General features: G+C 43.3%; 1 protein-coding gene across 1 annotated transcript; it reads right to left on the bottom strand.

Annotated features, from left to right (window-relative positions):
• Positions 1-3137: 3137 nt before the first annotated feature.
• LOC117026647 (serpin B9-like) lies at positions 3138-11172 on the bottom strand. Its single transcript, XM_033113542.1, has 7 exons — positions 10971-11172; positions 9671-9848; positions 8482-8619; positions 8012-8129; positions 6341-6483; positions 4893-5048; positions 3138-3738 (listed from the first exon to the last, which is right to left on the bottom strand). Exons 2-7 carry the CDS (start codon positions 9836-9838, stop codon positions 3334-3336), a joined length of 1128 nt encoding a protein of 375 aa, XP_032969433.1. The 5' UTR covers positions 9839-9848; positions 10971-11172; the 3' UTR covers positions 3138-3333.
• Between the last annotated feature and the right edge of the window lie 13801 nt (positions 11173-24973).

Genomic DNA, 24973 nt, shown 5'->3' with positions numbered 1-24973 from the left:
AACTCCAGGAAATTAAACGTTGTAAACAGATTAAATGATCCAAATAATTTATATGCTTCATGTTAAATTAATTCCTCCTCCCCAAATCCCAAACTTAAAAAGATTATTTTACAGGGGCAACCGGTTAGCTCAGTTGGTTAGAACATGGTGCTCTGAACAAAAAGGTTGCAGTTTCCATACCCACATGGGCCACTGTGAGCTGCACCCGCCACAACTAGATTGAAACAACTACTTGATTTGGAGCTGATGGGTCCTGGAAAAGCACACTTAAATAAATAAAAGTTTTAAAAAAATTATTTTACATGTTGAAAAATTATTCTAAAGTTCACCTGCAAGAACAAAAATGAGAAAATTGGTATGAACACTAGGGAAACACAGATTATTCTACAAATAATGAGGAGAAATTGGCTATTTGTAAGTAAATCAAATTATAATTTCTCCTGAGTGTCAACAAAACAAAACAAAAAAAATTCCAGTTGAATTAAACAGTTAAGTTGATTAAAAAATAAAATCTTAGAAGAAAAAAACTAGGTGACTAATGGATTTCTCAATAGAAAACTACTTTTAAAAATAAAAGCAGTGTTAGAAATCATTAAGAAAATAACTAGATTTGAGTCTAGGGGGAAAAACCCTCATTAATAAAATATCACAAAACTTTATGGAAAAGTTCTCACTGATAATAAAGGAAATGCATTAGATATGTATCCTTGTATAATATATAATGTTGCAGTTGATTTTAATGTACATAAAAGATATTGGACTATATTCCTCTATCTCTTTTGTTGTTGGTGGTGGTGTCTCATAATATTTTTTTCCAGTATGGTCATGGTATTCTGCATGGAATGGATTTTATACAAGCAGATTAATTTTTCACCTCATCACTTGTTTAGATATTATCTTTCCTTGTTGTCTACTATCAACACATTTTTCAATTCAAAAACAGCACAGATGCTGGGACAACTGCATATCTCAAATATAAAATAATTAATTTGGACACCCTACTTCATATTGCACACATGGCAATATATTAACATTCTAAATATAAGAGCTATAGCCATGAAAGTCTAATTAAAAAACCAGCTGTAAATCTTCATAACTTTGGATTTGGCAATGGATTCTTAGATATGACACCAAAAATATGAGCAACAACAAAAATTAGATAAACTGGGCTTCGTTGGCATGAAAAATATTTTTAGGTCAAAGGCATCACCAAGAAAGTGAAAAGGCAACTTAAAGAATGAGAGAGAATACCTGCAAATCATATCTCTGATGAGAGTCTAGTATCCAGAATATATAAAGAACTCTTACAACTTGACACCAAAAAAAAAAAAAAAGAACCCAATGAAAAAATGGACAAATGACTTGAAAGACTTTTCTCCAAAGAAGCTATACAAATGGCCAATATGCACATGAAAAGATGTTCAACATTATTAGTCATTAGGGAAATGCAAATAAAAGGCATAGTGAGATATCACTTCCCATCCACTAGGAAGGCCATAAAGCAAAAAAAAAAAAAAAAAAAGTTAAACAACAAGTACTGGCAATGTTGTGGAGATATTGGAACCCTCATATGTTGCCACAGGGATGTAAAATGGGTCAGCCACTGTGGAAATAAGTTTGGTTGTTCCTCAAAAAGTTAAATGTAGAATTACTATACGGCACAGCAATTCTCTCCTAGGTTTACACCGAAAAAATGGAAAACGGGTATTTAAAAAAATACATGTACATATACCTGTTCATAGCTGGATTACTAACAAGTAGACAAAAGGTAAGAATGAACTAAATGTCCATCAATGGATGAGTGGATGAACAAATTGTGCTGTATCTACAGAATGGAATATTATTCAGTCATAAAAAGGAAGGAGTACTGACACACGCTATAACACAAATGAATCTTCAACACATTATGCTAAGCAAAAGAAGCCAGACACGAAAGGTCACATATGATTCAATTTATATGACATATCCAGAATACTTAAATCCATAGAAACAGAAATTAATTTGGAAAGCAGTAGAGGGAAGAGGGAAAGGAGAGTAACTGCTTAGTGAGTACAGGGTTTCCTTTGGGATGATGAAAATTTTTTTGGAACTAGAAAAAGGTGGTAGTTGCACAATATGAATATACTAAGGGCCAGTGAATCGTTCTTTAAAATGGTTAGTTTTAAAACGGTTAGCTAAGGGGTGGCCCATTAGCTCCGTTGGTTAGAGCGTGGTGCTAATAACACCAAGGTTGCCGGTTCGATCCCCGTATGGGCCACTGTGAGCTGCACCTTCCTTACAATGAGAAAAAATTAAAAAAATAAATTAAATGGTTAGTTTTATGTTCTCTGAATTTCACCTCAAAACAAAATTTTTAAAAAAAATTTAAATAAGGTCACTGATACCTAACCATTTAAAAACTTACAGAGCTCATCTATGATCAGATTACTTATCACTACACTATAAGTAGTACATAGATATGTAAAATATAGTCCCAACCCTGATGAACTTCAGGTCTAGTTAGAGAACAGATAATAAATAGAGCAACTACCATAAGAGAAATGTCCTTTCTCAGTGTCAATGAGAGTTCCAAAATGCATATGTGGTGATGCTGAAAAGGAAGAATTTCTCAGCGATGACATTGGAAATGAGCCTTAAGGCTTGAATGGAATTTTTACTGTTAGAGGTGGCAGTGGACAAATACAATAATGTAAAGAAAGGTGTTCACATACAAAGGCATCACGTGATAAGTTACACAACATGGTTGATGTAAAAGTGACATCATTCAAGCACGGGTATTAAAGACCAGGTGTCAAAAGATCCCCAGAGCCTGATACAGTGTTTAGCATATACTTGGTGATGAGTGAATGTTACAAAAATGATAAAATAAAAATGTGCACTAAAGAAACTTCCTAGGAACTCCAAGCACCAGAAAAACGATAAACCAGTCCAATAGCTAGCAGCTTTTATTACAATCGAAACAGTCCAGGCTAAGGGAAGTATGTGATAGACTTGAGGTACAAGGCAGAGCACAGTGTAACTAGAATGAATTGCATGAGGAATACATGGGAAATACCTAGGGCCACATAGGAAAACTCGGCATGCCCTCCTACGGGATTTGGACTGTATCTTAGATACAACAGGGAATCATTGAGGTATTTGTCCCATGGTCTCGGTTAAGTGGTGTAAATGAGTGGTCAGTATGGGGGCAGCTGAGTGAGGAGAACACGGCAAATCATTCATCTAGATGAGTAATCTGTCCTCACCTTTGTACTGGGCTGGGATCAAGCTGCAGAGTGAGAGTTGGGGACACAGAAAGAGGGAACGGCTCACAGGCACAGTAAGTGCACCCCCTTATGGAGAGCAAAATCTGCCACAGAACAGAATGCAGTCGGCTTTGTTATGCCTAATGAAGAAGAGGAAGGGGTGGTCCGCACAAAATCTTGGCCCATCTTCCAAGCAACATTCCACAACCACACTGGCCGAAGCAGCCGCGGCCTCCGTGCCCTCCTCGTTCACCTCCACAAAAGCCTTGTGCACAAACTTGGACAGACACAAGTCTCTCTTGGCTGACATTGCTGAAAAGTCAGCCTTGCCCTCTTGAAAGGCATCAATTAGTCCCAAACGTTGGAGCACAGATTCCATGTCATAATCCTCTTCCAGTTTAAATCTTGGGAGGAGAACTTCAACTTCAGTACACTTCATACAGTCTGGTTTGGTCCATGCTATGAGTTTCTCAAAAGTGAGATTTTTTTCCACCTGAAAGACCAGAGTTAGACTTCAGGATTCATCCTTCAGCCCGTATAAATATGCACACAGACATACTCAAGTATGCTTTCCTCTGCTATAGATGATGGGTATTGATGGTCACACAGGACCAGCGGCAACTGTGAGACCTTGCACTTGTGCTGTTACACACACGGCTTCCTAGCCAAGAGGGGTGACCTCAGACCGCCTAGAGGCACAAAGGCCTTGGCGGCTCCTCTCCTGACCCAGCAACTTCTGAGAGAAGTTTACCCTGACAATAGTCAATGCCCAGCTGTGTGTGCTTTTTTCCTTTTAACTATTTTTCTCTTGAAGACAACAAGACATGGCTGCTAAGAAAAAAGACTGGAAAAGATATGGTGCCCGTATAGCCCCCCGTGAAGGGAACGCTGCCCAGGGGGGCATCCAGCATGCTTTCTGGACAAGAGATGTCACTGGGAGATGGACTGAGGGAGAGCAAACACTGTAGCTTCCCTCACATAGGCCCCTTGGGACATGGGAGCACTGCCTGCACCCAACGCTAGTGTGGGGCCTAGAACCTCCTGGGCAATGGTTGATCCCCTCACCCCAAGAACCCATGCGGAAAGAAAACTGGGGGGGTGGGGGTGGCGAGTGCCATTTTGGGTTGTTCCTGGCTCTGTGCCCGGAGTGCTGGCCGCCACCCTCATCCACTCCCCCCTTGCTAAGTCAATGTGTAAGATTTTCTCATTCCCTGTTTCGGGTTCTGGATAGACACAGCGGTTCTCAGTTTTTAAAATAGAATGCTAATAGCAATGATTATGAAAAGAATAGTGGATCCCATTTACACAGGGCTTATATGTACCAGACAATGTGCTAAGCTTGTTCCCTGAATCCCTTCCATTTTGTCTTCCTTACAACCCTACCAGAGAGATAGCGTCATTATCCCCAGTTTAGAGATGAGAAAACAGAGGCCGAGGTGCGGTAAAGAGCTTGGTGAGGTCACATAGGTAACAATGGGAGAAGTGGGTCCTGAGTGACAGTTTGAGCCAGCGCCCACCTTCTGAGCACTGCACTCCACAGCCCGGCCGCCCGCATCCCTAACTGGAAAGGCAACCACAACAGGTGAAAGCAGTGCTGCAGTCTACCAGCTAAAGAAGGACACGAAGGGGTCACCCGGCCCATCTCACCGAGCTCAGGTCCACGCCGACGTCCGGGAGCACAATGAGCATGCTCAGCTCCTTGCCCGCGTAGGGCAGCTCCAGGACCTGGGCCTGCACCTCTTGGATGTAGGCGAGGTTGAACTCTGCTTCCTGAATCATCATCTGCACCGGCCTTTGCTCTTTCTGACAGGAAAAGACACATGCGCATCGACGTCAAAACAGACTGTGGAAAGGGCAGTGAGCATTTCCAAAAGAGCGCAGTTGACTCCAGGAGCGTTTTTAGCACCCGCGATGGAAACAATATTTGGACTCTAGCTGACACCCACTCCTCCATCATCATTACAAGGTATCGATTGTGAGTGGACCTGGTGCTTGCCATGGCACCTTAAGAAGATGATTTATTCAGCTGAGTGAATGTGCTACTCTGAATTTTCCAGAGGGGCAACACAGACTCTCCTCATTTAAAACATGCCCCACAAATAAATTTAGGAAATAATATAATCAAATGATTTCTATTTAATTAGAAAAAGGTTTTATGGTAAAGTGGGATGAAACTTATAGTTTCACAGCTATGTGATTGGCGTGTGGATGATTATGCCTTCTTAGAAAGCAGTGTGGCAGCAAGTATACAGAACCACTCATACCTTCATGCATGTACATTCCATTGTCTGAATTGTGATACTCTAATCCAGGAAATAGTATGCAAATTATTAAAAGGTATATGCATGCAGAAGTTACTTGAAGTAGTGTACTTATTACATTAACTTTTAAAAGTTGATACGCACTACCGACTATAACATTTAAAATAGTTTCTAAAATTAATGCTGGAACAGTTCTCCCCCTCCCCACTTTGCAACAAGAGAGCAGATTATATAAACTACACCTTATACCAAACAAAAGGGAGTCAGGTGCTACCTGTGTAAGTTTTCTAATTTTATTAAAATGGTGTATTTTAGGGCCTGGGGGATTTGGCTATTTTAATGACTGCCTGAATTGAAGTTATACTTCAACGTCAAGACTGAGGTCTTAGTTTTCATGTTACAAATTTATAAATAATTTATGAATGATTATACATTAATTAACAGAAATTCAGCCTAGATTAGAATACCTGATTAAAATTTATGTTTTCACATTCTCTGTCTCTATCTCCCTAAGACACACATATGTCACACTTCCTTAACACCTAATTATTTTTTGTTTTCCATCTGAACAACTTGGGCTTAAAGTTGGCAGAACTAGGTGTCAGCAATGACTGTATGAGAAATTATTGGAGGCAACAAGAGCAGTGATAAAATGCAAACAATTACAGGCAACAACTACTTTTAATTCCTTTAGTTCTTTTCTAGACTTTAAAATTTCATTCAGAAACGTGTTGTTTCAATTACTTTTAAACAATCATTTATGCTTCTACAAAGTTAAATTTTTCCATTCAATTCTTTCATCAAACTAGCTGGACTTTTGAAAGCTTCCCCCACCTGGTTTATTTTAAAAGGCATTTCCATTGTGCATGTTTTGTCAAACTCTTCAGCCCATCTTCCTTTGAAGTAGATGGCGTTGACAAGAACCAACCTGGTCTGTTCGTTGATCGAGTTAACTGGCAACAAGTCCTGAATTTTACCTTTTGGGAAAAGGAGAGAAGATATTCAGTTGATTGTTATAAAAGCATGATTAGTAAACCATGGTAAGGTTTATTGGCAGCTCCTTGATCATTAGTCAAGAACCGAACATACGTTTTTCAAATTTGCTAAGTCTGGTTTGCGACATACAGAGGTCGAAAACAACACATACAAGTGGCATTCGTGATCACCAATACTTCAGGAACATCTACAAAGTTAATGGTGTTGAAACACTTCTAGATCACTTAGGGAAAACACTACACCAGGTTGGAGAACAAAAGAAGCAGGAAATGAGAGACGGGCTGGAGGGGCCATGGCTATTTCATGTGGTTACGTGGAGGGTTGTATCTAATGCTCCAAAGTTACGTGCAATGATAACATTCCACAACCACGTGTGTAAACGCCTCAGGAAGCCAGAATGAATGGCTCAAAGGAGAAATAGCTGGCAATGACAGCAGGTGCGTTGAGGAGCTTCTGGAAGCCTCTAGAAGAGATTTCAGTATTTGATCCTCCAAACACAACACAAGACATTCCTGGAAAGGTAAGGTGGAAAAGAGAAGGATAATCCCTCTTCCCCTGGATATCAAGGTGTACCTTTTCAATGTAGTAAGAACATCCCTGCTAATTCACTGCCTCCAGATGGCATAAGCGGTAAATAGTTCAAGTAGTAACAGGGGAAATAACTGCTGAGTCTTTAAGGCAAGACAACCTCTTGTTCATTACTGACTTGTTTATTAACAGCAATAGGAACGTTCCCAGTGGTACTAAGTATGCTTGGTACAGAGGGGCCTGAATGGTTAAAACATCACACTGCCGTGGAGCGAGGGGTCCGAGATCCGAACATGCCTCTCTGAAATGAAAACGTATAAGGCTCAACCCTACACAAAGGGTGATTTCAGTCTGAAGAACCGAACAGTCCTCACCCAGGGTTTGCGCTGGGCCTGTCACGCCACGGTCTATCTATCAAGTCTAACTCAGGGAGTGCAAGTGCAAGACATGAAAGAAGCAGTAGAATAAGTAAGCTTAACGTGTAGAGTGAAGACGGTGGTGATGGAGGGCCACAGAGAATCTGGAAAGAGGAGGCCCTAGTGTATGACTCAGGGAAGATTTGACCACGAGTCTCCTTCCTACAGAGATGATGGATTCACCCAGCATGTGAGCCTTACAGCCCAAGTAAAAGCATGTTCCACTTGCAGTTACTAAACTGGAAATTTGGCCTATGAGTTTCTTTCGACATCTGTATCAGTCTCTCTGGTCCTGGGAGAATGGACAAAAGTAAGTCTCACTTGTTGACCTGCTGAGCATCTGTGAGTAGATTAAGGGTCAGCTGTTCCATGACGTCCAGCCTATCACCTTACTCTGACCCTCTGAAACACTAGTGAAACCAGAGAAGCAGCAAGAGGAGGGGCAGAGAAGGGAGAGGAGCAGGGAGCAGAGCAGGAGCGGGAAGATGAGAGAGAGAAGGAAGGGGAGGGGGAGGGAGAGGAGCAGGGAGAGAGGTGACGAAGGGGGATAACGAGCCATTCTGACCTTCAGTCTTTTTAGAGACCCAAGTGTTGATATGTTCCCTGGACGGCTCTGCAGCTTTGGCAAAGGAAAGCTGCTCCAGCTCAGCATGATAGAACCGAAGACAGGATTCCTTAAAGGTCTTTGGAGAGAAAAGTGTTCAATGAGGCTACGTTCCGAAATAAAGTATCAGCAAGTTGCCAGAAATCCTGAAAATTACATGGTTTTTATAAAAAGGAGCATACATCTCTTCAAAGTGACCAGATCTTAGTCAACTAGATCTTAAACTATAATAAATAAGCAAGTACTAAGCCATGAATACCAGAAAGGGATAAATGAATATTTGAAGTAGTCACATTTTAAATATTCAAGTTATGGTTATAGAAGTATGACTTTTTAAAGCAATGTTTATCATAAGCTTCGGATCTCTAGTGTCTTTCGCTTTGACTCTATATTTTAAATACAACTTTTATTGTTCTGTTGATTCAACTTACTGAAAGGAATTCATACGTCTTTTCTCCAAAGAGCCTGCTGGCCACTCTGAGCAAGTACTTAGTGCCAGGTTTGTTCACTTCAGCCAGAAGTGACTGGAAACCCCCATGAATGTCCTTCTCCGTGTTTAAAAAAAGCACCTGTGGAGAAAAATAATTTAAAACTGTCAACATTGTTCTTGGGTCTCAAAAAAAAAAAAATTGTATACAAATTTTTTTCTTAAATGCACCTCCCAATTTTCCTTTAAAAGGACATTGTTTTTTATTTAAAGTGGGTATATAGTATGTACTAGAGAACAGCACCTTGAGGGGGGTGGAGGGAAGATGCAGAGGGAAAATAACAGGGAAAGAGGGAAGGAGGGAGGAAGGGAGGGAAGGAGGCAGGAAGAGAAAGAAGGAAGGAGAATAAGGAATAAAGAGGAGCAAAAGAGTTGCTTTCTGCCTAAATAGATCTTTTTCATATAAAGAAGAGTAACAGGGAAAAATGAAAAGGACAAGAGGGCATCAGAAAAGAAGTTATTTAAAAATCTTGCATCCCAATGAAAGCTTGAGTATGTACTAACTAGAGGAAAGTTACCCCAAAAAATGTAGTTAAATGCTTTAAAAATTCAAACAAAATGGACAGAAATACAGAAATAGAGGGAAACACATCACTGTGAATCTCTGACAACTTAGAAACCAAGAGCTAGTTCTGGAGTGCCCGTTATTGTCTAGTCTAACAATGGGGTATAAGGAACTCTCAATGTCACACCTCCTAAAGTCACCAGACAATTTGGGGGCACTCAGAAATCATTCCTTTAAGGGTTCACAAGCTGGCTGGCCTAAAACAGAGAAAACTTCATCAAGTATGAAGAACCATCACACACACACACACACACACACACAGGACCAGTGAATATTTATAGTTACAAAGTCTTTTATTCCAAGAATCAGATAGATCTTAGCTACTTAGATTTAAACTAATTTTAGTATTATTTTCTAAACAAAGATAAAGTGCTAGGATCAAGTTTTGAAAGTTTTATCCAGGTTAGTCATTGGAGAAACGTTTCCCAAAAAATTTCGGGGAAGGAGTCCCTGAGCCCTGTCCTCTGCATCTTCTTTATGAGGTCTGAGGTATGAAGCTGGGAGACAGAACAGAATAACCACAAAGGCAGTCCCCTCTTTCTCCCAGGGGACACAGAGGCAGGTTTACCTGGGCCATCTCGGCAGCGGTATTTCCTTTTGCCCCCAGGAAGACCATGGCCAGGGCAGAGGAGATGCTCACAGGAGAATAAAACACGTTGTGAGAAGGATCGTCTTGACATAGTACCTTTAGAAGGTGGAGGGCAAAGGTGCCATTTGCTTCAGAAAGAGCATCCATGATGCAGGAGCTGGAACCAGAATAAAGAGAATAAGAGAGAGGCTGCTCGAGTAACATCTCTGGCTGTTACTGACCTAATACATGGTAAGTTTGAAACTACTGTTTTTTAATCTTAAAACTCATAAATATTTTAAGCGAGGAACATCCATTTACTGTTGCTCTCTGTGTAAAACATCATTCAAGTCCAAATTTTCAGGTAATTAGCTAAGTGTGGTAGTGGCAGTAGATCAAACTGACAAGCTCAAAGCTCCCTTGATTTAACTGGCACATCCTCCTCCACCTGGCACCCCCTCCTGATTCAGCTTCCACCTCTAGCCACCCAGAAAACTCTCCCATCCCCAGAGCCACCTCTAAGCCTTTGAAAACACTTTAGCTGACTCCCATCCCTTTCAGCAGGGTAATGGCCCAAACATCACATCCTCAGGAGGCTTCCGATTCATCCTCTAGACAAAGTTTCCCTGTACTCCTCCCTGCCTGTCTCTCCCCAGCATCAAGCCCCAGTCTTTATTGTAATTCCTTCTTCAATTGGTGCTGGTCCCACTAGATGGAAGCTCTGAAGGCCAAGGGCTGTCTGGCAGGTCTGAGCGCTCAGGAAAAAGGAAGGGCTCAATACATTTTACTGAATTAATGAAAGAATTAGGATGGATCAGAAGTGTTTGGGTTTGCAACTGGGGACTGGTGATTTCAGCAGGACAGAGAAGAGGGAGGGCAGATGTCCTGTGAATCCGAAACAGAGAGGAGCGGTGAGAAATTAGGGCGAGCAGGTGGGAATGGGGCTGCAGGGTGAGGATCCCGCAGAGGGGAAGGGGGCGACGCTGCAGCTCCGGAAGAGGCATCAGAGAGCAGAGAGGAGACACTGAGGGGGGCCCGTATCGGAGGCTTCCTTGAAACCACCAGGCACAGGCCCTGGGACCAGACACAGCCAAACCCCAACTGTGCTGCTCACAAGCTGTGATCCACAGAGCTCGGATTTCTGTAAACAAGAAGGCGCCGCCCTCTGGGCTTCGCTTTCAACAGAGACAGCCCTGGCTCCTGATTCATCCTCTAGACATCCTCGCGCCGGGTCTCTAAATGCCAGCCTGGGAGTTCTTCTCCTCCCTCCGACCCCCGACCTGCCCCGAGATGCCCCCACCTTCAGCACCTCCGCACTCCTGCTGTCGCGGCCCTCGGAGCCTAGACCCTCACCACGGGAACCGCAGACCTGGCCCCCTGCAGTCCTGCTCCTCCGGTTCCCCCTGGCGCTCTGCCTCCCACCGATCTGAAGCCCAGGCCCCCTGGCCCTGGGGGGAGTTGCACACGTACTTCCCTCGGCGCGAGGGCGGGGTACCGGGGCGGAGCCCTTGGTGGTTAGTGGCAGGGTCACCACAGTCCCCTCCCCACAGGCCTGGGTTGGAGAAACGCCCTCAAACATCAGGGGTGAGAGTAGAGTTTAAAATGAAAGTAAGTTTGTTTCGCAGAGTGAAAAGTTCTCCTTGTGAGGGAAAGGAGGAAAGAAGCAAGATACAAACAGAATAGGGGCAGGCTTATCCTTAGTGTTTGTAAGGTACAGCCTGTGGCTAGTTTGTAGTAGGTGTAATTACCGGAATGGCCGTTAGAATGGAATGTCTTTGCTCCACAGGCTTCAGATGGTCTGTTCTGTGTGATTGATTACTGTGTGCCTGAGATCTGTGTCTGGTAGCAGGCAGGTAGCAGGCTTGGAATCCAACCTCCTACTTCCTTCTTCTGTCAAAATAGTCCACATGACCCTTCTTCTTCCTATATTACTAGTACCTGAGTCATTTCCACTCCTGGTTCCTGGGCTGTGGTGCTGGTGTGCAAGTAGCTCCACCATGTGCCTCCAAAGTGCTGCAAAGTGACAGAAACAGAAACTCAAGCAGACTGGTGGGGACATGGGGTCACAGGCAGGGTGGGCTTGGGGCTGGTTGTTTCAGGGCAAGGCAAGCAGGGTGAGTAGGGCACAAAATTTTCGGAGGCATGCAGTCTTAGCTGCCATTCCAGCACTTAGGTGACACTGAAAGTGAGTGCCTCCTTAAATTTTGCACCCTAGATGCCTCCCTTTTTAAAAAAAATAACAGCTTTATTGAGATATTCAGCATATCAAAATCTTCACCCCTTAAAGCACACATGTTGAAACAGGGCCCAGTTGGAACCCCCACAAAAGAGGCCTTGCAATATCCCCTGTCCCAGTTCCCTGCTTTAGATAATTACCCTGAAACTTACGCTTGCTTGCTGATCACAATACCCTCTGCTTACTGATCACAGCCTCTAGGGCCTAGCATTCTTTCCAGGTTACTGTCATCACTGCTCTTGGGTCGACGACCACATTGGAGAGACACATCGCCTGAGAGAAGGCTCCATGCAGACCCCCAGAACCATCATGTGGTCTCTGGAGGAATGTCCAGATTTTCCCTTAAATATCCCAGGCTGGTCTGAGGATGTCAATGCAGTTTTTGGAGATGTTAATCCACTGCCTTCTCAGACCACCGGTGCTCTGATAATAAACGCTTATTCTGTGACCCAACTCATGTGTCAGTCTATTGGCTGAGCAGCGCAGGCAGCATGAGCCCAGGACTCGTTTGGCTTCCAGTTTCAATATTGGTGGTTTTTAGTCTGTTCACAAAGTTGTACAACTATCACAACTAACTTCAGAACATTTTCATCACATCAAAAAGAAACACCACACCCCTTAGCAATTATTCTCCATTCCCTCACCCCCCAGGCCTGACAACCACTGATCCATTTACTGTCTTTGTGGAGCCCATAAAGATGCCTGCTGTAGGCATCTCCTGTAAGTGTAATCCTACAGAATGTTCTACAGCGTTTTGTGACTGCCTCCTTTCACTTAGCAGAACGTTTTCAAGGTTTGCTCTTCATGGTTCAAGGTAACATTTATCTGTACTTCCTTTTTTCTACATATATTAATAACTCTCATTTATTGAAGACCTACTCGATGCCTGGGATTTTATTAGCTAGTATATATATAATGTTTCATTTGATTTTTTATTAGTTTCACGTGTACAAAACAACCTAGTGATTAGACATTTATGTACCTCACAAAGTGATAACCCCAATAAGTCTGTTACTATCTGACACTGCACATAGTTATTACAATATTATTGACTACATTCCCCAGGCTGCACTTTATATCCCCATGATTATTTTTTTTTAATTATGGTTGACATACAATATTATTTTATATTAGTTTCAGGTGTACAGCAGAATGATTAGACATTTATATAATTTATGAAGTGCTTCCCCCAATATGTCTAGCACCCGCCTGACACTATATATAGTTATTACAATATTGTTGACTATATCCCCATACTGTACTTTACATCCCTGTGGCTCCTTTGTAACTACAATTTGTACCTCTTAATCCCTTCGCTTTTCTCATCCAGCTTCCCAACCCGCCTCCCCTCTGGCAACCATCGTGTATTCTCTGTATCTAAGATTCTGTTTCTGTTTTGTTTTTTCATTTATTTTGTTCTTTAGATTCCACATACAAGTGAGATCATATGGTATTTGTCTTTCTCAGTCTGACTTATTTCATTTAGCATAATACCCTCTAGGTCCATCCATGTTGTCACAAATGGCAAGATTTCATTCTCTTTATGGCTGAGTAATATTCCATTGTACAAATGTACACAATTTCTTTATCTAGTCATCTATCGATGGGCATTTCAGTTGTTTTCATATCTTGGCTATTGTAAATAGTGCTGCAGTGAACATAGGAGAGCATGTATCTTTTTGAATTAGTGTTTTGGATTGCTTTGAATAAATACCTGGAGGTGGAATTACCGGGTCATAAGGTAGTTCTAATTTTTGAGGAAACGACATACTGTTTTCCATAGTGACTGCACCAGTTTGCAATCCCACCAGTAATGCGTAAGGATTCTCTTTTGTCCACATCCTCACCAACACTTGTTGTTTGTTGATTTATTGATGATGACCATTTTGACAGGTGTGAGGTGTTATCTCATTGTGGTTTTTATTTGCATTTCTCTGGTGATTAGTGACACTGAGCACCTTTTCATATGTCTATTAGCCATGTTTATGTCCTCTTTGGAGAAATATCTATTCAGGTCCTCTGCCCATTTGTTAATTGGATTGTTCATTTTTTTTTTTTTTTTTTGGAGTTGAGTTGTATGAGTATTGTATAAATTTTGGATATTAACCTTTTATCAGATGTATCATTGGTGAATATCTTCTCCCATTCAGTAGAATGTCTTGACATTTTGTTGATGGTTTTGTTTGCTGTGCAAATCACTTTAGTTTGATGCAGTCCCATTTGTTTATTTTTTCCTTTCTTTTCCTTGCCCAAAGAGATATATCAGTAAAATATTACTAAGGGTAATGTCTAAGAGTTTATTGCCTATGTTTTCTTCTAGGGGTTTTATGGTTCCGGGTCTTACATTTAAATTTTTAATCCATTTTGAGTTTATTCTTGTATATGGAGTAAGAAGGTGGTCCAGTTTTATTTATTGAATATACCCCAACGTATATTCTTTCTTCCTTTGCCATAGATTAAATGACCATATAGCCATGGACTTATTTCTGGGCTCTCTATTCTGTTCCATTGATCTATGTCTGTTTTTATGCCAATACCATGCTGTTTTGATTATTATGGTAGTATAGTTTGATATCAGGTAGCATGACAACTTCAGCTTAGTTCTTTTTTCTCAGAATTGCTGTGGCTATTCAGGGTCTTTCATGGTGCCAGATAAGTGTTGTGATAATTTGTCCTGGTTCTGTGAAAAATGCCATTGGTATTTCATTGAAGTTGCAGATTGCTTTGCATAATATGGACATTTTAACTGTATTAATTCTGTAAGAAGGGGAGAGTGTTCGGGCGATGCCATACTAGATGGGCAGAGCAGGCACCCAGGGAGTCACCAAAGTGGTAGGCACATGGGTTTTGCCAGACCAGTGTGATCTCAGATTTAGCCCTGTGGGGTTATGTTCAATACAAGAAAGATGGCATCCTAATGTAGGCTACGTGTGAGGTGGGCTCCACACAGGGATCATGGCAGCTGCCCCTCTACCCTTACCTGTAGGCACAGAACTCAGTCTTTCCCTGTATATATCTGATGCCTCTCTAGTTGCCATCCTTCTGCCTGGGTCCAGAGTAAGTTCTTGTAAATGAGTGAGTCTGTGGACGGGCCCTTTAAGAGGCTGTCTGGGTTTCCGGGAGCCTTCCATTTCAATGGAATGAATGGCCAGCATTTTCGCTGATTTTCATCACCAGATGTCCTGGGAACTCCTCTTCCCAGCACAGGACCCCTGGGCTGAGAAGCCCAGTGTGGGACTGGGACCCCTCATTCTTCGGGGGGACCTCCACCTCCAAGGTGTTCCTCCCTGTGCTCAACCACTACTTGTGAGTTTCAGGTCAGCTTGTGTCACATCTCTGCTCCTCCTGCCAGGCTCAATGTGGTCTCTTCTTTATATCCTCAGCTATAGGTGTTCTGTTCATCTAGTCTTCAGATGATTTTCAAGGTTGATTGTTCTATAATTTAGTTGTAATTTTACTGTGATTCTGGGAGGCAGTAGACATCGTGTTTACCTATCCCACTATCTTGGACCTTCCCCTGTACTTCCTTTCTTTCTATGACTGAATAGTATTCATAATAATATTGGGTGTGTCAACCGATGGTCATTGGCACCAATTTAATGCCAACACAATTCCCCAATTTGGGGTGCAGTGACGGAAACTTTATTCAGTGCAAATAGCTCAATTGTGATACAGGATGGCTGTAGAATAGCAAGGCTGTGAGGAGTGTGGCGTGCCAGCCGCCACGAGTCGATCAGTACCTGAATGGGGGAGTGGGAATGAAAAAAGACACTCACACAAATGATGATGCGATCGATCGGTCTCCAGTGATGCTGAAGCACCGGGTTTACTTTCCTTCACCAATGTATACCATCTGGGTACGTGCAGCTTAACAATCACGAGTGTGCATTACCTCATTGAGAGTAAATTTTTAACTTCTACATAGAAACTACAAAAATCACTGAAACTTCCCCAAAGTCATTATCTCATGACAAAGCCCACCAATTATCCTGATAATCATCAGTCCTCTGTGTCCGGGAACCGGCCACTCCTATCCCATACCTCAGCAGCTTGTAAGCACCCTCCAGGCGCAGGCAAAGACAATGCCTTAGGAGCAAAAGCAGGTTAATCATAAACCGAGCCAGTCTGCAAGGGCCAGAGGTACAAGAAATCTTGGCTCCCGACAGAGGAGGACCTTCTTTGACTAGACAGCTCTGCTGTACTCCACCTGCTCACATCTGCTCCACTCCTCTCTTCCCTGTGCTGATCTGCTCCACTCTGGTCCAGTGAGCTGTCTTCAGTGTTTCTTTTCATGTGCTTATTGGCTCTTTGTATATCTTCTTCAGAGAAATGTCAATTCAGATGCTTTGCTCATTTTTAAATTGGGTTATTTGTCTTTTTGTTGTTGAGTTTTGTAATCATATTCTTTTGTAATCAGAAAAATATATTAATGTAGAGAGCTCGTTTCTTAAGCAAGGGATGTGCTTGAGCCACACCTGAGCATGTATGATAAACTAGAGGGCCATTGTGCCAGAAGTTGTTGAGTATATGATGGTTTCTTGGGGGGATTTAGGTGAACTAGGCAGGGTTTTGTGTGAGCTTGGGGGAAGAGGGGTAGAAGAGAAGGGATGGAGAGGACTGCAGGTCTCTTTTTAGTGTTCTGCCTCCTAACCCAGTCCTGAAGCTCATTGCTAAGCCCCTGGCCCAGAATCAGAGGCTTATGGAATAAGGAGCTGAAGGAGTCATTTTACAGACTACGGGCGGCTGCAGAGTTAACGTGTCAAAATCTCTGGCTTTGTGAGCCATGAGGCCTGGGCACTGGCATCTCCTGAGGAGCCTGGCAGTGGGGATAGGGTGGGTGGAGTGCAGGGGGCACAGAGCTTCGAGGTGATCCCAGGACAGAAGAGCAGAGGGAAGTCCTTGGATCCCTGAGATGCTCCAACCATGCCCACAAATAATGGGCCCAGTCTGGGAGGGGTGATATCCCAGAGCATGTAGGGAGAGCAGAACCACTCAAGGTCACCCCAAACACTCCAAAACAAGCACAGCCTTGTCAGCCCCAATCTTGAGCTATCTGAAGCTTCAGTTCTTCCCGGAGGCTGTGACATGCTCAGCACAAACGTTCACAAAGTTCCCAGATGCACACACTTTATTTTGTCATTTGAACCACTACATAGATCTGGTCACCCAAGATTTAAATTAAGACAGGTAGGCAGAAGGGGCAGATGTGCACGGACAGCAACTGTTTCTTTCTAGAGAAGAGAAGCTGCCGCAGAGCACACTGCTGCTGGTGTTGTACTGCCTGGTGAAGGCGAGGAAACGATGGCCTGCAAACCCTGGGTTCTGTTTTGCTGCCCTAGGCAGTCCTGAGCACCAGAGCCACTTACTTCCCTGCCTTCATCACTGGTCTTGGCCAAGTGTTTGTGCTCAGCCTTGAGCACATGCTTCTTAGTCAACATCCCAGAGAAGCTGGCCTTGGCTTCCTCGAGCGCACCAATCATCTCCAAACTTCAGAGAACAGACCATACGCCATGGCTCTCCTCCAGCTTTAATCTGGGAAGGAAAAGTTGAACTTTACTGAGTCGGCTTTTCTGGATTTGTCCATGCTCTGAACTTCTCATATGTAAATGCTTTTTCCACCTTGAAAAACAGAGTAAAATCCTAAAATCCAGACGCGACATCACGTGCCCACTTATTACCTCACTGTCTGCCTCCCATCCTTACTCCCCCGAGAAACTAGATAGTGAATTCTGATCCCAAACAATCCACAGACTTTGTTCTTCTCATAAACACACCAAGATTTTTTCCCAAACTGTCTCATTTTCCCTGTATTATGGACACAAGAAAAAAACAGCTAGAAAACACCCATGACAAGCAGAATGTTTGAGAAAGAACTATTTGCCCTAAACTCATTGAAAAAGATTTTTGATTTAAAAAATTCTCATAGCCAATTGCTATATTTACATTTGTGCAATACACATTACTGTTCATCAGAGGATGGTCTGCCAAAGGAGACACAAATATAGCGAGCGGCTCAGAACTCTGCCAGGAGAAGAGGAAATCGGGGATCAGCAGCAGGAAGGGTGGTGTGCTTTCCAAGAGGAGGGATTAGAAATGAGAGTCACGCGGTTTTTGTTTGGGGCGTTTGCCCTCCCGCAGCAAGCTAACTGCCTGCCATAGAGTTAGCTCTCAGTCCTCTAGAAACCATGGCTCCTTCTCTGTGTCCACAAGGAAGAAAGAAAGGCAAGCAGGAGAGGGGGCTTCCACTTGCACCTGCTCCTTCATTTACCACCTGGCGTGCGCCATGTCCGTGCTTCTTCCAGTGACAGCTCTTTGGACATTAGCTCTATTCCCAGTCTCTCCTAATTTGTCTTCTTAAGTAGCCTCATGACATCAACTAATGTTCAGGCCTTTGGAGAGACAGCTCTTGTTAGAAAAGATATTATTGGCCAAAGGGAGTCATACTTTATCCTGAAAAGTTGCCCAGTTACTTCATTGATTTTATAGCTTTGGTTTTCTTGGGGACGGGAACTTGACAAGATGCGTAGGGTCGGTCATTTTTAAAGCTTGCATCAAATACATTTTATACTTTTACATCTTTGAGCAATATGCTTTCTATTAGGTGAATGGAGGCCAAATCCATGCTATGGATCCCTACCCTCATCACATCAAAAGGAAGCATAGGAAGTGTTTACAGTCAGCCTTCATACCTGGTAACATTTTTTTCTTGTGTTCATAATTGTAAAGCCGTGACTTTCAAAGCAACAGTTAGGCACAGCTCTCACTGCATTGCCAGAAGGTGTCTGAGTAAATGAAGATCATGATAGCATAATACAAAGGTGCTGGCTGCCTCTGTGCTCCGAGGCTTAGCAGAAACTCCCCTGCAATCCAGACGTCACCAGGGACAGACGATGCACTTGACCAACGATGAAAAAACAGAACTCTCAATAGGAAAATGAAAATGGTTTTGGTTCTTTCCTCCACTACCCCTCAGTAAAAGATGTATAGTAGTGAATCAAGAGATTTTGTAATGTTGTTTATTTTGCCCATCAAAATCTTTCCCATCTTACTAATTTAAGAAAGTAGCAGTATATCTGAAAAATATTTCCCTATGTGGTTGATTTTTAAAGGTCTTCACAGATAAAAGACATACAGGTTCCCAAAGAGGAAGCATATGTCTGGGATTTTCCAGCAAAGTCCAGAGGGAGGAAGTTTAGGTATCTTTCAAAAATTACTACTTTATGACCTGACGGGCCCAAGGGAAAAACAGAATTGTGCTGCTGGCATGAAAACCTGGCCAGCACACACACAAACAAGCGTCTGGTAACAGGGGCCGCGCTACCCCTGAGGAGATGCCCAAGCCCAGCCCAGCCCAGGGTAGCCCCTGTCCTTCCTGACTATCTATGAGGCTAACATGTCACCCGCCAGCCTTTTCTGAGGCCCAGTCATTATGTGTTTCTGAACTCTTCTGCAGCTTTAGCAAAGAACAACTCCTCCAGCTCTGCCTGAGAGAACTCTGACAGGATTCCCAAAGGCCTACAAAGAACAAATACTGAATCTGTTCCTGTTCTACAAAGCTTTCCACAACTTCTAAAACATTTTTTCCCTCTTCACATGTTTCTACATAAGTGCTCACACAGGTCACACTGCATTTTAAGACTCATGAACTCAGTTAACAAAACAGTGTTGACTACCAGCTGTGCCAGGCCCTGTGCTAGGTGCTTGGCACCAAGCTGAAGACACAATATGTGACGTGAGGTGGCTCCATCTGTTGAGAGAGACCAAATTTACACAGAGATATTTTCAAGGTGTTATGAGAACACAGACGGTGGCAGCCACACCCTAACACCCCAAGAATATCCCTGTCAGACACTTAACTTCTCTATGGACCTCCTGTTGCATCTTATGTGTCCCTCACTAGACTGTAAGCCTTAGGACAGCCTAACTCTTCTTTACTAATTTTTGTATCAGTAGCATCAACCATAGTGTCTGAAACATATTTGTTGAATGATGGAAAGGTTTCGTGGTGGGATGTGATTATCCAGAAATATTATAGCTCTCCAACTGGACAAAAATGGAAAATGTATTTTAGATCTAGATCATCATGGCAACTTAAGAGAACAGGAAGCAGGGAAGGGCCTCTGGGAATGGATTGGGGTAGAGAGTGGGGTGTGGGGTGTGTGTGTGTGTGTGTGTGTGTGTGTGTGTGTGTGTGTGTGAAGGAGGGGAAGGGAAGGGATTAGGGAGAAAACGAAGGCGGGGAATGAGCCTTGAAATATAAGTTGGGGCCAAATCAGGAAGGGCCTGGACCCTATACACTAAAATCCAGTTATGTCTCCTATAATTACTTTGTTTCGGATATAGTGCTTGGCAATTGGCTCCCATCCTCTGCTCATCTCTTGTTCTTAAATATTTTTGCTTCTATAGAAGAAAAAGGAGATATATGGTAAAAACAGCCAAGAAACCAAGAAAGGTGGCAGGTGGGTCCCTGTGTCTCCAGTATTCTCCAATATTGGAAGATCAGGCTGATGCTCAAAAATGAACATCAATTGACCAGGATCTTCTGGGAATCGCCATTACTTATCCTGGAAGATCCAGCGAGCCACAGGACCCATAATCACCCCCAGTGAGATCTGAGCCCACAGCCTGAGCAGACAGCCTCTATGGGGTAGCACCAGCAGTGGCAACGACACGGATATATTTGAATCGTACAGAAGAACACGTGGCACTGCCAACCAGTCAGATGGCCAGAACCACTCCATCAGTTCATTCATCTCACAATAACACCACCCTGAATACTAACTGGTAGAAATTTTTTGGACTTCACTTATTGCATTATGGAAAGGTTTTTCTGGACTAAGGAATTTTGTAGAAATGTAAAGTGTCAGCTTCACAAACAGATTTTTATTTAGAAAGACTTTTAATTTTGGGGGGGTAAATACCCAGAAGTGGAATTGTTGGATAATATGAGACTTCTACGTTTAATTATTTTAGCAACTGCCACACTGTTACAGATTCGTTTTTATAAACAGGAGGATCCTCATCTGCTCTTTCTTCCTCCTGTTTCCCAGTGGACTGCAAAATGCCTCACACTACAGTGTTGAAACTTTGTTAACCTTTAAAAAGAGTCTTCTGAGTCTCTCCGGACACAGTGGGAGGAATGCCGAGCAGGGTGGGTGACATAGGAAGGCTGGGGACAACTGTTCAACCAGAGCTTCTACATTGTTCAATGTTTTATTTTAAGCTTCCTCCTAAAATATTTCAAGAGGGAGTGTCTCAAAGAAGTGTGACAAACACCTTCTAAATACAGAATAACAACTCAAACCAATGCAAATTCTTTTAAGTTTCAAACAATGTGTGAAAATGTCAACCAAGTAAGTAGTATAATGGCGTAGTTTGCACAACAATACCCTACACATAGCAGTTCATATTACATGTGGAATGTTAAAGTTCCTCCACTGACCTCAAATCACAAAGTGTCTTGGAGCTTTCAGCTGTACAGCTTGGACCCAAGGGCTGCAGCTGCTGGAAGGTGGCATGTTGGCTGCGTACACACCCCTGGCAGAGCCAGGTCCAGCCGCTTCCAGCCCCATGCAACCTCACCTTACACTTGAAGACATTTCAGGAAAAAAAGGCTGCGAGCCAGAAAGGGACATTCAAACTTCAAAGCACTGGGCCCACCAGAGCATGACACCAAATAAGGAAACCCAAAGAGGGAGGGGATTAGGTAAAAAGGATGATGAAGACACAAATAAAATTTGAATTTGACTCTACCTGAGCAAGAGAGCTTTGCCATCTAAATGATTCAGCCATAAACCTAGGTGTGAGTAGGAGTGTGAGTGTGTGTGTCATGCAGGGTGTCATGAGGGGTCTCTAGTCCCGCTCCCCACATAAGAACGCAGGACATGGTGAGGCCAAAAAGGAACACCCACGGAGCCATAGACAGGGGAGTCACACCACTATATTCTCGCTGGCAGCATCCACCTCTCTGCAATCCGCTCTTGCAGGCTCAGCCACCATCTCCTTGCTAGCCCCCATTTGCTTCTAGCGTAGCCACGGCAGTTATATTAGTGGCCAATGGCTCACTGGTTACAGCTGACGGCCAACTAGCCACAGCTGATGGCCATCCAATCACAGTTGATGGCCATTTACTACCTAAGCCAGCACCTTTCCTCGTGAGGCCAAGAGCTTGAAAACTGCACTCCTGGCTCTGTCCCCATACTCCACCCCTACAGGGTCTCACCTCACAATCTACCCGACAAGCGTCTTCCGCGAGGGGCCCTGTGTGAGGAGCCTGGAGGTGAATGCAATATCCAGGACACAGCCAGGCTCTCTGGGCACAGCCAGGGTTTCTCAGGGCACCACCAGTGCTTCTGGGCACAGCCAGACTTCCTGGACTTCTTAAGGTACCACCAGTCTCCCCAGGCACAGCCAGGTCCTCTCAGAACACCACCACTCTCTCTGGGCTTCTCAGGGTACCGTGCTAGAACAAGAGTGACTCACAGTCAACGTGCTTACATATTATTGATGGTGGCCGGTCAAGACACAAAAGAAAGCATCCACCGGTTCCACTACATGGTGGTACGTTCCCAAGCAAACAGTCAAGCGGTCCATTAAATTAGGGATGGAAGGCAATTCCCCATAGTCCATAGTCATTCGCCAGGGCTGTCCTGGAGGTGAGGGACGACCTTCACCTCACCCGCATCTCCCACAGAGGACTCAGTAAGCCTTTCCTCCTGGGACTACAAGTCCTGCATCCGGGCTGCCTCAGCAAGAACTTCCCAGCTCACAGGGTCGCAACGACCTTCGCTTTCTCTGGCCTATGCTGGTTGGGGAACCCTCCACGTCTTCCCACCCCTCCACGGGGGTCGAGCTCTCCAGCAGCTGCATGGCTTTTCCTATGCTGGTTGGGTAACCGTCCACATCTTTCCACCCTTCCACGGGGTTCCAGCTCTCGGGCAGCTGCTCCTCCTGGTCTTCCTGAGACTGAGTGTTCATACGCACAAACTGCTCCACTGCCTTTCGGAAAGCTTTGGCCGGCACCGTACCCTGCTCGCTGCGCCATTTGTCATGCAGGGTGGCCTGCGGGGTCTCTGCTCCTGCTCCCCACATAAGAACGCAAGATGTGGCTAGACCAAAAAGGAACACCCACGGAGCCATAGGTAGGGGAGTCATACTACTATAGTCTCACTGGAGGCTGGATTCACACGACGTGCGACCTGCTGTCCGCTTTTCTGCCAACCGATCGATGACTCTCCTCGACTCCCCTCGACTCCACTTGCTAACTACAATCCACCGTGCTAACTGCAATCCATGCTCTTGCTAACTCAGCCACCATCTTCTTGCTAGCCCCCATTTTTTTTTCTGCTAGCGTAGCCACAGCAGTTATATTAGTGGCCAATGGCTCACTGGTTACAGCTGACGGCCAACCAGCCACAGCTGATGGCCATCCAAATCACAGTCGATGGCCATTTACTACCTGAGCCAGCACCTTTCCATGTGAGGCGGAGAGCCTGGAAACTGCACTCCTGGCTCTGTCCCCACAGATACATAAATGAAAAGATATTCCATGCTCATGAACTGGAAGAATTAATATTGTTAAAATTTCCATACTATGCAAAGCAATCTACAGATTCAATGCAATCTCAATCAAAATTCCAATGGCATTTTTCACAGAAATAGAACAAGCAATCCTAAAATTTGTATGGAACTACAAAAGACTCCAAATAATCAAAGTAATCTTCAGAAATAACAGAGCTGGAATCATCACATTAACTGATTTCAAACTATATTACAAAGCTATAACGGTCAAATCAGTATGGTATTTGGCATAAAAGCGGATACAGAGATCAACGGAAAAGAATAGAGAGCCCCCAAATAAACCCATGCATATGTGATCATCTAATTTACTACAAAGGAACCAAGACTATACAATGGAGAGAGGACAGTTTCTTCAATAGTGGTGTTGGGAAAACTGGACAGCCATATGCAAAGAATGAAACTGGACCCCTATTTTACACCAAACACAAAATTAATGCAAAATGAATTAAAGACTTAAACGTAAGATCTGAAGCCATGAAACTCCTAGAAGAAAACTTAGGTGGTAAGCTCCTTGACATCAGTTTTAGCAATGATTTTTGGGTTTGAAACCAAAAGCAAAGTCAACAAAAGCAAAAATTAACAAGTGCTAATACATCAAACTAAAAAGCTTCTGCACAGCAAAATGAAAAGGCAACATATGGAATGGAAGAAAATATTCACAAATCATATGAGGTCGGACAAGTAACTTCATGAACTCATCCTAGAAAAAGTGCTACTGTGTTTCCCCGAAAATAAGACCTAATCGGAAAATAAGCCCTAGCATGATTTTTCAGGATGCTCATAATATAAAATAAGCCCTACTGTATTTCCCTGAAAATAAGACCGGGTCTTATATTAATTTTTGCTCCAAAAGATGTATTAGGAGCTTATTTTATATTACAAGCATCCTGAAAAATCATGCTACAGCTAATTTTCTGGTTAGGTCTTACTTTCAGGGAAACACGGTACATATCTCATTGCTGAATATAACTATTGTCACCTTCGAAGTACTCCCCTTGGGAAGCTATGCACTGACACCAGTGCTTAGTCCACCCTTCAAAGCAATTTTGGAACTCTTTTTCTAGAATGGCCATCAGAGCTGTTGTCATATTATCTTTGATGTCCTGAATGTCATCAAAATGTCTTCCTTTCAATATTTCCTTTATCTTTGAATAAAGAAAGAAGTCATTGAGGCAGATCAGGTGAGTAGAGAGGGTGTTCCAATAAAGTTGTTTGTTTACTGCCTCCCTCACAGACAGTGCCGTGTGAGCTGGTGCACTGTCGTGATGCAAGAGCCATGAATTGTTGGCGAAAAGTTCAGGTTGTCTATTTCACACAGCCTTTTCAGCATTTCCAAATAGTAAACTTGGTTACCTGTTTGTCCAGTGATATTCCGCAATGAGGTATATAGCACTTTTTCTAGGATGAGTTCTTCATTGTCAGACCTCGTGCGCGCGCGTGTGTGTGTGTGTGTGTGTGTGGTGTGTTTCAGCTATAAAAAGAAGGAA

This window comes from Rhinolophus ferrumequinum, chromosome 9, assembly GCF_004115265.2.
Source record: "Rhinolophus ferrumequinum isolate MPI-CBG mRhiFer1 chromosome 9, mRhiFer1_v1.p, whole genome shotgun sequence".
Lineage (NCBI taxonomy): Eukaryota > Metazoa > Chordata > Mammalia > Chiroptera > Rhinolophidae > Rhinolophus > Rhinolophus ferrumequinum.
The sequence above is the reverse complement of the archived record's forward strand: the minus strand, read 5'-3'. Positions and strand labels throughout refer to the sequence as shown.

Bases quoted from the DNA above. Each gene is read 5' to 3' on its own strand.
- LOC117026647 (XM_033113542.1), bottom strand. From the start codon at position 9,838: ATGGATGCTCTTTCTGAAGCAAATGGCACCTTTGCCCTCCACCTTCTA. The intron at 6,484-8,011 runs GTCAGAATGGCT...TTTTCCCAAAAG, and splicing joins GGTCTCTAAAAAGACTGAAG to GTAAAATTCAGGACTTGTTG. The intron at 3,739-4,892 runs GTGAGATGGGCC...CTGGTCTTTCAG, and splicing joins TCGGCGTGGACCTGAGCTCG to GTGGAAAAAAATCTCACTTT.